Source organism: Vipera berus (genome assembly GCF_964194415.1).
Source record: "Vipera berus genome assembly, chromosome: 1".
Lineage (NCBI taxonomy): Eukaryota > Metazoa > Chordata > Lepidosauria > Squamata > Viperidae > Vipera > Vipera berus.
In genome coordinates this window covers 337195499-337211886 of record NC_138202.1, presented here as the reverse complement: position 1 = coordinate 337211886, position 16388 = coordinate 337195499, and the positions used below count along the sequence as shown (strand labels likewise).

General features: G+C 38.0%; 1 protein-coding gene across 7 annotated transcripts in view; it reads right to left on the bottom strand.

Moving 5' to 3' along the window:
* DNMT3A (DNA methyltransferase 3 alpha) overlaps window positions 1-16388 on the bottom strand; it is a 116080-nt gene that overhangs the window by 13703 nt on the left and 85989 nt on the right. For all 7 annotated transcript variants that reach the window (XM_081340158.1, XM_081340161.1, XM_081340162.1 and 4 more), the window contains 4 exons: window positions 5878-6090; window positions 4625-4783; window positions 1664-1771; window positions 109-265 (listed from right to left, as the gene is read on the bottom strand). In XM_081340158.1, coding sequence (XP_081196284.1) covers window positions 109-265; window positions 1664-1771; window positions 4625-4783; window positions 5878-6090 — 637 coding nt within the window. The remainder of the gene's footprint in view (window positions 1-108; window positions 266-1663; window positions 1772-4624; window positions 4784-5877; window positions 6091-16388) is intronic.

Below are 16388 nucleotides of genomic sequence, written 5' to 3'. Positions count from 1 at the left end.
GGACTCTACCACACCCAGAGACAAATTGGCCCAAACCGCCTGTTATCCCAGCTCCATTCTAGAATAAGGGGCTTTGGGAGCTGTGATGATTTAGCTCCATTTCTTTACCTTCAGGAGGCTCCAATCCCTTTGGGCCAGATGGCTGGAACCCTCCTAAGGCCCATTCAATCATCTGTTTGTTCTGGATTTCTACCACTTTGGATGTGTCTGTTTCATCATTCTCTGGACAGGATGGAAAGATCTTGCCTGATCTGCTACTGGCCACCTGGAGGGGAGACAGACGGGCAGAAGGGCCAACTGATTCTGGAATGAATGGTGTTCAGCTTGTACAGATGTCTTTCCCAAGCTTCATAATTTATTTTATTGTATTTGCATCCTACTTTTTCTCTCAGAGTAAAGGTCACGCCCACAGAATCTTCTTTAATTTAATCCCCATAACAGATGGATAGGTTCAGATAGGTTAAGCTGGTGATCCCTGAATTCCATTATCAAAATGGAACTTGAGCTTGGTTTCCTGTTCCTGGTCTAAGACCTTAACCACTATTTTACACAAACAAAAATGATGTTCCCCAATCTCAACATATTTCTTACATTCTTTTGAATCAGTGAATCCGACCAAGACAATACTGGAGGAAGCTATTTTCCCCAAAGCAAGATAATAATAATAATAATAATAATAATAATAATAATAATAATAATAATAATAATAATAATAATAATAATAATAATAATAATAATAATTTTATTTGTATACCGCCCTTCTCCCGAAGGACTCAGGGCGGTGAACAGGGCAAACATATAAAAGTACAAAAATACAAAAATTAAGAAAGAATTAAACGAGATGCCCAAGTTACAACAATAGGTTAAAATACATTTAAAACAACAATAAAATCCAAACCCATCCCCCATCAGGCCAGGCCGGCTTGTTCGAACAAATAAGTCTTCAGATCGCGTTGGAAGGAGCGAAGGTCGGGCGCCATCCAGAGCTCAACCGGCAAACGATTCCATAAATCCGGGGCGCCCACAGAGAAGGACCTCCCCCTGGGGGCCACCAGACGACATTCTCTGACCGGTGGCACCCTGAGGAGGCCCTCTCTGTGGGATTGTTCATGTTTCCCCAAAAGTGTTGAGTTTCCCCTCCTTTCTCTTCTCATTTTTATTGCCTTCTCTTTTAATGCAAAGCTTTGCTTGCTTCTAGAACTAAGGAGAAGCTTCCTGACAGTTAGAACAATTAACCTGTGGAACAACCTGCCTCCAGAAGCTGTGAATGCTCCAACACTGGAGGTTTTGCAGAAGAGATTGGACAGCCATTTGTCTAAAATGGTATAGGGTTTCCTGCCTGAGCAGGGGGTTGGACTGGATTACCTCCAAGGTCCCTTCCAACTTTACTATTATGATTATGATTATAACTACCTCAAATTGTTGAATGGCACACGTTGCATAAGGATACAGTGAGCAATGAAAGGATATTCCTTTTTCTTTCTCTGGGATAGCCAATCTGAGATGGGACAGATGGGACAATTTTGAAGATTATTTCTGTCCATCTATGAGCAGTCCACCTTATGTCCTGCCGATATCCTTATTCCACCACAGAAGTTAGTCACTACAGGGGAAAGACTACCAGGAAAACAAGTCCCAGAGGAATGACAAAGGTAGTGCTTACCTGCAATACTTCATAGATGGCCTTTCGATACATGGGCTGCTTGTTATATGTGGCCTGGTGAAAGGCGCTAGCGAAGGAGCTGAGTGGAAGGAGTTTCTCCACACAGACCTGCCGGAACAAAGAGATGAGGAAAACGATACCAACTTGTTTCTTCCCTATGAATAGCACGAGACTCTTAAGGCTGGTTCCTCCACAGCCTCACAGAAGGCTCTAGAGTGAAGTGGGAAACAGAATGGAGGACTGCGCAACACATTACTTTCCTTTTTAAAAGTTTATTTTTTCCCCCAAAAAAATGTTTTGCAGTGGTGAATTTAAGGAGCAGGATGGGTCTCACAAAATATATACTGCATATACTTAATGCAGTTATTTCATCCATCCTGAACCCGTCGAGCACAGATATTATTCCCAATATTGCAGTCTTTTTTTTCCTGCTGGTCACACCAGACAGAGTCAGATATATCAAATAAATATTTCTCTCACACATGTAAGGAAAAGGCAGAGTTACCCCAACTCCTCCCTCTTCAGGAAGAAGCAGCTTTTGAGAGACTGCAGGCAGTTCTCTTAGGAAAGGGAAAGAAGACAGAGGAGGCAGAGATAAAAGAGAAAACTGGGACCATTCTCCTTCAGCAGATTTAAATTAAAAATTTCTACAAAAGAAGTTTAAATACACTGAATCGGAAGGAGCAAAATCTGATTCAATGCTCTGTTTCTCTTTAAATCTTTGATTAGAACTGTGCTAAACTTAATCTTTGTTTAAGCGTTGTGTAATTATATTTATTTTCTTCACATAACGTAGGAGTATTAAATTTCTGCCTTCAGGGCATCTGTGTTGTTGAGCTCTTAAAATTAGTTTTAGGTTTGTCGCATCCTGTGATTGGCCATAATCAGTCTGATGGGTTTAGGGGTATTTTAACACTATTGTATTAATTTATTGAATTGGGCTGCAGTATTTAATATTTTTTTAATTTTTATATATTGTATTTTATTGTATTGCCCTGTACACCGCCCTGAGTCCTTCGGGAGAAGGGCAGTATAAAAATTAAATTAAATTAAAATTAAATTAAATTATATTTACTTTATATTTTCTGTTGGATCCTTTTAAAAATTCCATTGATTTGCAGTTGCTAGATTCCCGGATCAGAACAGAATTATACTTTATTTTTTCCAATACAGATTATTTCCCACACCTTTTCAACTCAATGGAAATCTGACCCTTCTCTACTTGGATAGGGAGATATTTATTCAACATTTACATAATGGTTTTCACTAGCCTGATACTGATTCTTAATTTACAAGCTTGAGAAGATTGGGAAGTCAACTGGGTTGATGGGATATCCCAGGGGTAGGCAACCTTGGCTCTTTTATGACTCGTGGGCTTTTTTTTAGTCAAAACCAAGAACAACAAAGTAAGTTCTAGGTTTTCTTTCTGCCAAACCATGGCTGATCCAGTAATTTAGCAAACAAGAGAACATGACATTTTTGCTTTTTCTTTGAAACAAAACATTTCTCTTTTACACTCATAATCATTTTGTTAAACAGTTTTTCCCACCTCACAGAAACAGTGTAACATGCATTAACACATCAATAATCTGCAAAAGTATACAAATTAATAACATTCAAAAATATTTACCCTTTATTTTAAATCACTAGGATTTCGAAATATAATTTTTTTTATGGAAACGTAAAAGCTAAAGATAAACCTTCTATCGGAGTGTTGATAAAAGCCAATAACTTCTTATTTTTGTGACTCAGGGTTTCTTATAATTGCTGCTACAAATAGAAATATCAATACAAAATAAATGAGGAATGAAAAATGACAACGGCTGTTTTCAAAATAAAATTTAAGTGAATTGTAAAAAAAAAAAAAAAAGAAAGCTGACCGTTATTTCCCATTAAAATTTCAAAGTTCAAATTTCATTGTTTTTTTATTTCCAGTGGAAAGGTTTTCCTGTATAAAGTTCTATCATCATTTTAATCCATCCATCCATTAAATATAATTATTAAAAGGAGGTAATATATTTATTTCTTGCCAGTTCTAACCACAATTAAATCATGTTTTATATTTTAGGGGACTGTAGTATTGCAAAACTTGCAAATCCTTACTATATTGTAACAGTATTATATTACTGTTTTGTGATTGTGGCACCACACATATCACAGTTTTAGAAACAACAAAAACCTTAAAAAAACTGCTGATTAATTTGAGACTCAGAAACTGGACTATACTCGTAGTTATGGAACAAAGTGCTGAATAAACAATGGCTAAATTCACACATTGTAGTAAACCCTAATGTGGTTACTTTCATTCTGGCTTAGCACATTGTATTAATCCAGGAAGCACAGCTTGTAAACTAAAGCTTATGGCACAGATAAACAACCTGAAGTCTCAGAATTGTATGCAGTCTTGAATACTCCAAGTCCTAAGAGACTCCTTAAGTTGTTAACAGGTTGTACTTTCCAATGTTCTAATAAACCTTGACTGATCAGGCTTCTGAATTCAACCTCTGAAGCACTATGTTCCAATCTGCAGCATCACAGGTATAAGAGATTGTCCAGGGTGTGACACCTACCTCTAAATAGGCATAAAGACATGGGTGTGTGTGTAGGGGGGGCGCACTCAGGTGTGATGTCAAGATATTATAATATTCAGCTAAAGAAAGTCCTTTTTGCCCCAAAGGAAAACTTCTTCAGTGGGCAGTTTTATCTGCTACCTTTAGCACAAAAATGAGCTGCTATGCTATTTTCAGCTGGATTTTAAAATGTTTTAATGTTAATTATACAAGGATTGCTTTCAGTAGTTGAAAGTTGGCATATAAATATTAGACATAAAATAGATAAAATAATAAAGTAAGAGCACAAGGAGGACTGTTCATACAAAGAAGCAGGTTCATAAGAAAAAGCAGTCTTTTTCTTTCAGTTTGGGACCTTTTCAGAAAACCCACCTTGAGCTCAGTCACTTACCACAGAGAACTTCCCATCACCGAACCACATGACCCAGCGAGTTCCTTCAGCAGCCCGGCTCCTGCCAGTCATCCACCAGGAAACAATGCGGCCTGGCCACCAGGAGAATCCACGCAGTTTTCCCCACACCAGCTCCCCGATCCCAAACCCCCGGCCATCCTGCCGTTGAAAAGAAAAAAATAAGCAAATCATTATAGTGACTGGAAAAATTGAAGGGAATCACATGTAAATACTCAGTCAATGATGGCCGGGGCTTCTACTAAAACCTCTAATTTTGGATGATTTTTATGAAGGCTGTGGCACAGTTATTAATCCCATGTGCATGATTCACAGAGAACATGCTGAAGAACAGATATAACATATATAAACAAGGTGAGCAAGCAATGCTTTGGAAGAAACCTGAATGTGGCTGGAACAGAATTTAGGAAATGGGAAGGGCAAGGAGATGAGCCTTGGAAAAACTTTACAGGAGGAAAAAGCAGATGGGCAGGAATTTTTTTTATTTATTTATTTTTCACTTTTCTGAATCAGATAAGACATTCACCTGCTGACTTTTCTAACAGTGTCAAACGTTTTCTGACAGTGTCAATAGCTACGTGAAAAGATCTGACTTCTCATTAGCCCTCTTAAAGTTCACTCTCGTCTACAAGTGCCATCCTGTTTCTTTACCCACTCAACTTCAGCTATTTCCTAGATCCAGACTTTGGCCTCTTCTTTATTTGTTCCACATTTTTTTCCCTTTTCTTCTCCTGTAGGTTCTTCCTCACAACCCCTATGTAAAACAAACTTTTTAAGTCTATTCTTCTCTTCCATTTTCTTGCCCTTCATCATCATTATTCATGTGTCCACTTCAGGCTCTTCCATCTGCACTGCATATTCCAGGGGGTAGCCAACCTTGGCTCTTTTATGACTCGTGGACTTCATTTCCCAGAATTCCTGAGCCAGCTGGGAGTTGAAGTCCATGAGTCATAAAAGAGCCAAGGTTGCCTACCCCTGGAATATTCACTGCATCTATTATCTAGCCGGAGCTTCAGTGGATAAAAAAGGAATCAATAGGGACAGTTTCTCCCACCAGCATGGCACTTTTGATGGGAAAGGTAGCACTTCTTAGCCATTTTTCCCCTTTAATTCAACTAGCAGTAATACAAACACAAATGCTGTTTGGAGACAGGAAAAAGCTACCTAGGGATGCCTCAAGAACGAGAATGGTGGGAAAACAATCTTCGGGGAGCAGAACTCTGTCTCTGATTCACCTCATATTCCGGCTCATCATCAGCTGACTTGGATATGCTCTTGTCTACAGCATCAGGCCCCACAGGCTCTGGGGTAGTAGCCACGCTGGGAGAAGCAGGGTCAGTTGGCTGCTGTGAGGCAGGTGGGCTAGCTTCCTCCTCCTTCTGAGGCTCGCTCCGTGGTGTTTCTTCCACAGCATTCATTCCAGCAATTACCTTAGCTTTCTTTTCAGCCTGCAGAAAGAACAGAGTGAAGAAGGTAGAGAGTTGTGAGAACGTTCTTGAAGAATTTATTTCTGAGTTAAGTTTTACTCTTCATCTCTCAATAACTGTATTGTCGTAATGTGCTAAACTTGGTTACTGAATTAATCTATTTTCTGCTTTCTCACAAGTAATAAGGACTGGCGTTACACACTATATTAAGCTGCCCTTAACACAAAACACATACAGCATGTTAGATAGATACAACTACAGGTAGTCCTCAATTTACAACCATTCATTTAGTGACTGTTCAGAGTTACAATGGCACTGGAAAAAAAATGACTTAGGACTGGTTTTCACACTCACCACCTTTGTAGCGACCCCATGGGCACGTGATCAAAATTCAGACGCTTGACCGCTGGCACGTATTTATACTGGTTGCAACGTCACAGGGTCATTTTGTGACCTTCTGACAAGGCGAAGTCAATGGGGCACAACTTGTGTTACTAACTTAATAACTGCAATGATTTACTTAACAACTATGGCAAGAAAGGTCATAAAATGGGGCAAAATTCACTTAACTGTCTTACTTAGCAATGGAAATTTTGGGCTCAAATGTGGTCATAAGTCAAGGACTACCTGTATTAAGTATTTAAATCTCTGATTGTGCCTGTTGTGTGAATACAGGCATTATTATGACAGTCACATTGGTTCACTTAGTCCCTCTAAAGTAACAGCCTTGGTGGAGCAGTGGGCTAATGCCTCCTCAAGTAACACCAGCTGCCTGCAATTACTGCAGGTTCGAGTCCCACCAGGCTCAAGGTTGACTCAGCCTTCCATCCTTCCGAGGTAGGTAAAATGAGGACCCAGATTGTTGGGGGCAATAAGCTGACTTTGTAATAATGTCGCTTGGGAAGGGGCGAAAGCCTTAATAAGCAGGCATATACATAGAATGAAGGCTATTGCTAAGCACATTGGTGTGCTTAAAATTGTAAGCCGCCCTGAGTCTTCGGAGAAGGGCCGGATATAAATGGGATTAAAAAAAAGTTATGGAACACTTTTTTCTAAAGCAAATCTAGATGATTTTGAACAACTGGGCTATTTTACATGTACCGGACTGTTTAGCACATGATTCTAAAAGGACTCCAGAAATGAAGTACATCATGTAAATTACCAGAGATTTAGATAAGGTTTTACCATAATACAACCTGACATAATCTTTGGAACAGGAGAGAATGAATAACATTACATATTACTTTTAATTGCTTTACAATTTACAACAGTCGGCCCAGCCCTCATATCTTCCATATGTCATGTTTCTACCACATACTTGGCAAGCTTTATTTTTTTAAAAAATCTAACAGTTGCTTTTACACAATGAAAAAGTGTTGAGGATGTTGTGTGAATCCAGCCTATATCTTATTGCAGGCTGAGGAAATCTGGGAATTGAAATTAATCTATATTAAAGTGCGAAAAACACTAAAAAGATAACAAGTGCTCCTGCATTCAAATGCCTTTGGAGAGCATCAATTTAGGGAAGTCTAAATCATCTTGCATTTGTCTTCACAAAAATCAGAATGAAAAATCATTTGTATTCCCACAGTAAGGGGGGCTGTGGTGGTAGAAGGGAGTGCTGGCTGTTTCCTGTCTATGGCAGGAAATGAGAAACTTCAATCTATGGCTGCCAGGGTAGGGTTAGCTTGCCCCACTGGGACAATCCCACATTCCATAACCGAGCAGTATAAGACAGACAAAAAAGTAAAAGCACTAAAAACAGAAGAAAATTAGGGAGGGCAATTCTTCTATGAAAAAATAAAAAATATGTCTTACAGTATAGGAAAACACTCTATTTAGTGAACTACGCTGCTTTGTACATAACCATAAAATATGTAGTCAGTTGCCTTTTCTCTGTTAGGAACATAATTGTGTGAGGGTGAAGGTTCGTTCTCTGAGCTTGTGGGTCGGTTTCCGAACGTTTCGTTACCAGGCTAGTTAACATCTTCAGCCGCTTTACCTAGCCTGGTAAGGAAACATTGGGAAATGAACCCACAAGCTCGGAGAACTAACCTTCACCCTTATCCTACCTACATCCAATCTACAGATATTCACCACTACTACAAACACATTTGTGTTTCCATGAGAATGAAGGAGCTGTCAATATTTTCTGGAATAGATGAAGCAAGAATTACAATATTTGGGCAGTCAGAGACAACACTTAGCAATTTTCAGTTGGTTCAAATATCACAGTAGATGGAGGAAAGTGCAATATAGTCTAGGTTATGTTGCACACCTGGCAGAACTACAATTACAGTAGAGAGTATTGGTTAATTAGGTTTTTTCTTTCTTTTTTGCTATACCATCTCTTGTGCTAGGCCTCTCATGGCAGCATATAACAAGAAAACACATTTTGTCCAATTTCAAATAAGGCAAATAAAATTTAAATATATTAATACCTATAAAACAAACCAGAAGCAAGAAAAGCACACAGGAGCTTATCAGGCTACAATATTATACATTAAGCAGGTTAAAAAAACAATTCAGAATATTTAAGTTGCATTAAGCATATTTTATGTTACAGTTTTCTTGATTTCCTGCCTCAAAACAACAGGAAACTGATGATTTTCAGCAAAGATGAAATTTGACAGCATAATCTGCATAGTCTCTGGAGGCTGCAAAAAATGTTTGAGATCACAGGATGTCTTGATGCAGGGCTAAAGTGTCACATTAAATCCAAGCTGGGCAACCAGAATCCTGAACTCTGACCTCAAGTGGTGAGCTGTATATATCAGGCAAATTACAAACAAAAACAACTGCATAGAAGTAGCTTCTACTACACATTTAGAAATTAGAAACTGGCCCAAAACTCTTACTCAATATGTATTATTATTATTATTATAAGCATGCTTATCTCTAGTTGCACTATTAGGAAGGTTTAACCCAAAGACACTTTCCCCTTTTCTCTTAAGTGGTGAATATGTTCTCAAGAAAGAGAAGAATGAAATTATCACAGCATTGTCTCAACATGAGAACAGGCACGAGCCACAAGGAAATATTTTTAAGTTTTCTCATATCTTAAATGTCACAAATATTACAAAGGAGGGATAACTGAAAACTTTCCTATGGACTGTCAAACATGAATACATCAAATGCCTATCAGTTCTGTCATTTTCCAATTCTTTGGCGTTGCAGTGGTCTCAAGAAGGGTGACAGCAACAAGAGGGCATGGGAGAAATTAGTTTCTATCTATCTGTCTGTCTGTTTGTCTATCTACACACACACACACACACACACACAAACAAACAAATCAGGATTAAAACAAATACTTAACTTCTCCACCTGGAGCTGCTCTAAACTGAATAGGATTTCCAGTCATTGCAAGTATAAATCACATTGTGAATTAACAGAACTGGATTTCTGTAGGCTCTCCTATGAAAATAGCTAAAGTGTTTCCATACACAAAATAAAATGCCAAAATCAAAGACATTTTTCCCATATACACACAGACAAAGATATATATCATATTTGATGACAGAACAGCAAGTCACATTGGTGATCAATGCAAATCATAAATGGTCTCTAAACATTTAAATTGAGACAAAAATAAGACACTTAGCCATCTTTATTATCCAAATAAAATTTCTCCTTCTCTAAACTGATTTACGGATTGTTATTTTTTCATTTATTACATAATTACACGATAAATAGTTTTCAGTTTGTACTTTTAATTCCGAAACATTCTTATCTTGCATTGGAAATATCTCTGGCAAAACACAACTATAAGAGACCCACAATGCAGATCTGGGGCCAGCACTAAACATTTCTTCCCCCATTGATTAGATGGGCAATTCCCAGAGTGATCATGAGTCTTCTGTAGGTGCACTCAACCAGGACTTTTCTCCCCACAAAATAGCTAGCATTTCTTTACTATCTTTTAGATGCTAAGTTACGTAAATACCTCTTGCTTCATTATCTAACTTTTTCTACCAATGGTCTTTTCTATTTTTGCCCTGTTGATTACTTACTTTGAATAGATGCTTTTACAGAGCATCTGTGAGCCTGCCTTTGCTTTGCCTTTATCCATACTGGCTAATGGCTATTATGGTATTGTATTATGCTCTTTACTACTTCCCTTAGCAGTAATAAAAGTAATTACCAAATTATTTCTGCTTACTAATTGTTACTTTGTAAAGTATTTGCATAAGAAGGCCTACAATTTTTATATTTAGCTTGCCACTTGGAATATAGTCATGGATAATAGCTCCTGTCACGTATAAATTTTATGAACAAAACAATTTTAAAAACTAAGCAGGTCTCTGTAAAAAATTATTTTTAAAAACAGGACCCAGAGTTTAATCTGTATATGGATGAGAAATACATCCTTGCTTAACTTTCCGGCCAAATACCAAATAAAATTGTGTATTTGTACAATCAATGAAGCATAAGCCAATCAAGTAGACTAGCTTAACAACATGCTAAGCTAGGCATGTCAAACTGCCAGCCTGCGGGCCGGATGCGTCACGCTGAAACCCCGCCCACCCAATTACCGGCAATGGGAAAAAAGTCGCGATACATCCTGCGATGTTACGTGACATCGCGGGTTTGACTTGCCTGTGCTAAGCCATAAAAAAAAACACCAAACCAATTAAAATTAAACTAACTAAACTGATCTGGTTTAGCCATGTCATTCAAACTAAGACTATGATTCTTCATTTATTTTAGATGCAGGACTTTTTAAAATAACAAAATATGTACAGTTTTGCAGATTCCACTGCTCAATTTTTGCACCATGAATATTTATGATATTACTCAGGTGGGATCCCTGTGAATTTTCTCCAAGTACAGGGTTAAGAAAACATTCCTTGTGGATATTATCATATTTCCTCCCTCAACATGGCATGCTGCTGGACTAATACAAACATGAATAACAATAGAAAAAAAATGGAAGGATCTTGGAGTGTATTCAGAAAATGTCTTGAGCCTCACAAGTACTGCACCCCCTGTGCTACTCATTAAAGCAGCTCACTCTTTTTAGGCTTCTGAATGAAAAACAAATGCAGCTGGTTTAACAACTACACTGTATAACAAGTTGACTCCGTAATGCAGTGGCATCTTTTTCAGTCTCATGCATAAGTATAACAAAAAAAGGTCACTTTAATGTACAGATAGTCCTCAACTTACAACCATTTGTTGTTCTGTTTAGCAATGGAAATTTTGGGCTCATTTGCAGCTGTAAGGATTACCTGTATAGCAGAGGTACAGTACTTGCCTGAGTTCTGAAACACTTGCTCCAAGTTTATTGGAGAATGGTTTGGGGGGAAACATAATAGATATAAATACATGGCTGCACTATCCTCTTTTGATCCCCAAAACAACCTGATGCATAATTGTGTAGCAGAGTGTTTTGTACACTTTTGTATAGGAGTGTTCTTCTCTTCACAGCTTTAGGAATTAAGCTGGATTTCTTAATTTCTGTTATATATTCTTGCATTGGAAAAATACATATGTGGTCTGATATTTATACCAGAATGGAAGTAAATGGCTATTTATCTGCTGTGTCTTAATCTCTCGCCCCCATGAGCTTCTTGAATGATAGGAAGATATCCAAGATATGCAATTCCTTTACCGGGTAAATTACTTCAACATTTATTTTTGCCCATGCCAGTTTTTAATGCTGCTTCAGAAAGATGGATAGAGCAACCATAGGCATCCATATGGAGTGGGAAAATGACATAAGGTGTATTGTGATAAAATCCGCCCCCCTGTATAGTTACATGCAATGTATGTCTGAAAGTGTGGAGTTCTCATCATGTCATGAAGCATATTTCATCATTTTAGCATTATTGTGTTAGGAATTGAGGCCTATGGTGGCGATACAGTAAGTCAGAAGGAAGGGCGTTGGTTAAGCCATGGCCAACAGAACAAATAACATTGGGAAGCAAACAAAACCTGGGCAGTAAAATAGGAGCCCTGGTGATGAAGTGGTTAGAATGCTGTATTGCAGGCTAACTGCCCACAGTCAGGAATTTGATCCTGATTGGGCTTAAGATTGCCTCAGCCTTCCATTCTCCTGAGGTTGATAAAATGAGGACCTATTGTTGGAGGCAATATGCTGACTCTGTAAACCACTTGGAGACTGCTGTAAAGCACTGTGAAGCAGTATCTAAGCCTAAGTGCTATCGCTATTGCTATTAAGGGAGTGGGGAGTCTGCAGGTGCCTATGTATTCCTAAAACATTATAGCTTGGCACAACTCAACCTGAATGCATTAACTTAACTTTCTATGTTCAGGCAAAACTACATTCTAAAATAAACTAAACCATTAAGCTGTTTTCATTTAACATCCTGAGGCAAAAAAACCCCTAATCAACTTTGCACATTATTATATAAACACAGCCTGAAGATTTTTAACCGTCTTGGATAACATTGTATGAAATTGCCCAATACATTATATAGGCACGCATACCAAAAACAACCTTCTCTGCATATGGAAAATATTCACATAAAAGATTTTCATTCCCACAGGCAGAACAGACATACACATTTTTCACTGAAAACAAATGGACTTAAAACAACTTTTCCCATGTTGCTGCCAGATTACTAATTCCATCATCCTGAGTTGACCTACCAATTGAGTGAAGGGTTACTGGACACAGCATAACTCTTCCTTGTCTCCAAAAAATACAGTGGTGGGAGTTCTAGAGATGCAAAGAATGTAGTCTAAAATAGCCCCCAAAGGATAACAGAATAATGTCCCCGCTTTCTGACATAAGGAACTCTTTTTTGTTTTACATGCAAGAAATCTGAAACTACAAAACTAAATTAAGGATTAGGCATATCTAAAGAAAAGTGATGTTTTATGTTTGCCTCTGAGTTTAGTATCATGGATGTTGAACCCCTCTGTAGGTCATGCCCAAGTAGTTCTGAGGAAGGCTGACCTACAGGAAGAGAAGGTGGTATCCAGGAAACCCCACTGTGTACTATTTCTGGGTTGTATTAGAGAAAGATAGTGTCACACTTTCTGAGAACTGAGCCTCCTCTAAAGTAAATGTGTTTCCGTTGCTTACTTGCAAAGGGGGAAAAATAAGAGATCAAGGAAATAATTATGTTCCTGAGATTAAAGATATGAAAAATAAAGAGTTTCTGTCTGACCTAAAACAGGTCACAATGAGAAATCTCTAATAAAGATATTCTCTTGAATTCTGAAACTACAAGGTTCTGCTGTTAGTAGTAGTTTATTGTTTTTATTTATTTTTAAGTTTGGTAAGGCTGCCCAACTCAACCAGCATACAGCAGAAAAACAAACAAATCGAAGAAGAAAACCTCCATTGAATGCACAATACTATAAATATCAAATATAAAATCGTAACCAAGCAGGTAACTAAACAATCACAAGGAGACTCCCACTCAACTAGCCCAGAAAGCCTGGGGGAAGAGTCAGGTCTTAACAGTTTTCCTAAAGTCAAGAAGAGCAGGGGGGGCTGTGGTATATTTGGGGGGGGGTTGGGGGGTAGGAGATCATTCCACAAAACAGGCATAAAGTGACAAGATTTAAAAGAATCTGAAGCAGTCCATAGAAATCTCAAAGGTGCTTTTTTCAAAAGGCAACTGGACTGTTTTTCCCTTGAGGAAGAAGACTTTCCACTTCTCATCCAAGATGCTCCATCGCTTCCAATAGAAAGTAGTTAGTTTAACTGCTTTAAACTTTTATTAATCGAATAGAAAGTAGTTAGTTTAACTATATTTTGGCTGCATTCACACAGCACATTTGATACAGTTATGATATCTTCTGAGTCTGCATGATATAGTACACTAAAACTAAACTAATAAAAAAATTGGGTTCATTCAACACATTAAGTTACAAAATATTAATTCAGGTATATTAACTGTCAAGTAAATGTAGCCATTTGCTCTTCACCTCTCCTAATTAAGAAAGCTGTCAATGCAGCCTTCATCCACCCATGGGTTCTGTGATTATATTAATTCTGTGATTCTATCAGTTTCTCATGGCTTGAAAGCAATGGCTTCCACTTAGTTGTAGGGCTAAATTCAAATACTAGTTTTGACCTTTATAATTCTTCACTTCTTAGGAACATACTATCTCACAGATGTCTGCATATAAAGTTTAACAGAAACTTTTGTTTAGTGCAGGGGTAGGCAACCTCGGCTCTTTTATGACTCATGGACTTCAACTCCCAGAATTCCTGAGCCAGCTTGGCTGGCTCAGGAATTCTGGGAGTTGAATCCATGAGTCATAAAAGAGCCAAGGTTGCCTACCCCTGGTTTAGTGTTAGCTACTCAGAAAATAAACTTCTTGGTGCTAATACTCAATTCCTAGGGAGACTTGCTTAGTACCTATTTTTCTTGATAGAAGAGAATATTTATAGCTCAGGATTGAACTATGGAGTCCTTGGTGCTTTCTGAGCTTGGTTGTTTTGTTGCAAACATTGCAGTGCACTGCATGATATTACAACATCATCAGTGCTAGAAGGGAGTGGGGTTTGCTCTCAATTTATATTCTTAATGGCTTCCCTGTCATTGTTGGTAGGAATAATCTTGGCGTGGTTTACCATGGTCAAGGTTTTCCAGTGGAAACTATACTTAATTCTGTCCATGTGTTGTGAAATTAAAGAGTTTTCATCAAGTCTTCTAACTGCTAGTCTTCCATTTGTCCTATGTAGTGGCTGTTGCACTCTTTACACTATATGTAATGATGTTACTTAGTTTGGTAATGAAACATCTGCAAGAGAACAACCAAGCTCAGAGAGCACCAAGGGCCCCTCACCTAATTTTTGACAGCAGGAGAATAAACTTGAGAACCTCTGTACATTGCCTAAGAAAGGACATAAATCTTACAATGAAAAAATGGTGTGGTTTGTAATCACGCTTCTTCAAAATGCAAGTTCTGTTTAATTTTGTTTAAGTTGTACTTTAGGATTTATCTTTTTAATTTTTAAATTATTTTACCCGTTGCATTTTGCACTCTATTTTTTGTAATTTTACAATTTAAAAAATAGGAGGAAAACATTTCTTTTAAAATACTATTGTTCACTAAATACATTTGTGCATGCCTTCAAGTCAATTTTTGACTCTTGGCAACTATCTGGACAAGCTTCTGCAGATTTCTTGGGGGGGAAAGTGGTTTGCTACTGCCTTCTTCCTAGGCTGAGAGAGAGGACCAAGATTACTCAAGGCAGAACTAGAACTCACGATCTTGGCATATGGTTCAAATAACCATTATTTTAGCATGTTATGCAAAGCAAACTATCACATATTGAGCCAAGGTTAAAAAACATCCTAGGTCCTGGCGACAACACAAATCATCCATGCAAATTTCTTAACAATATGGAGCAATTTTCCATTGCCTCCTTTGGAGATGTTTTTTCCCCAAATTCCTAACTTACAGCTCTGGAATTTTCCCTTCCAGGTACTAAAATGTATCTGTTTAGTTTCCAAACCTGAACAAAGCTGCCCAGATTCTTCTATATACTGACTGGTGTTTCTAAAACTACAACTGTATTTTGTTAATCCAGGTTCAAGAATAAGCAAACTATATGAGTCTAATCACTCGCCTTCAATGCTTTCTGGGTTCGCACAAGGGAGATTTTTGTTAGCTCAATGATTTCTGCATTAAGAAAAAACACTGTTTATATATCTTGGTTTTGCAAAGCCAGCATATTGTAGAAGCCAGAAGAGTGAGCTTGGAAGAAAGACCCAGCTCTAAATTTTTACTAAGTTACAAAGCCTCTTGAGTGGATCTGGAGCAAAATTCTCTACTTCACATGGACAATGGCTATGATATAATGCTAAAAGACTAGTGCTCTTGAGAACCTCAGAGAAAAGAACAGGATACAAATGTCTCCTGGTAAAATCCACTTAAGAATGCAAGCACTTAAGTCCTTGTTTGCCAACTATAAAGCTGGATTTTTCAGTCCTTGTACTCTATAGCTAAATCTAAATGGTTCATTTAGTAATACAGTGCCCACATGACCCTAGGGAATGTTGCTAAATATCGGGAAGTAACACAGCCAATGGGGCTTTTATTTCAGCATCTCTGTTCCTCTTAAAATGACTGTGTTCCCAATACAGGCCAGGCAATTGGGGGAACTGTAACTGTTAATACTTTCCTACATGGTGGAGAAATGATCTGGTATTTGAGGAGCAGGAGGAGTTTCAGAGAAAGAGAATCCCACACCAAGGATCCCCCTTTCCCTTGAAAACAATGATATCAAACTGCTCTGATTGTGTATGTTTATGAAACAGGGTTTATCAGTAGATATCAAGAACACACCCAGCCACTAATGAAGAGGCTTTACTCTACAAGCCAAAGGAAAT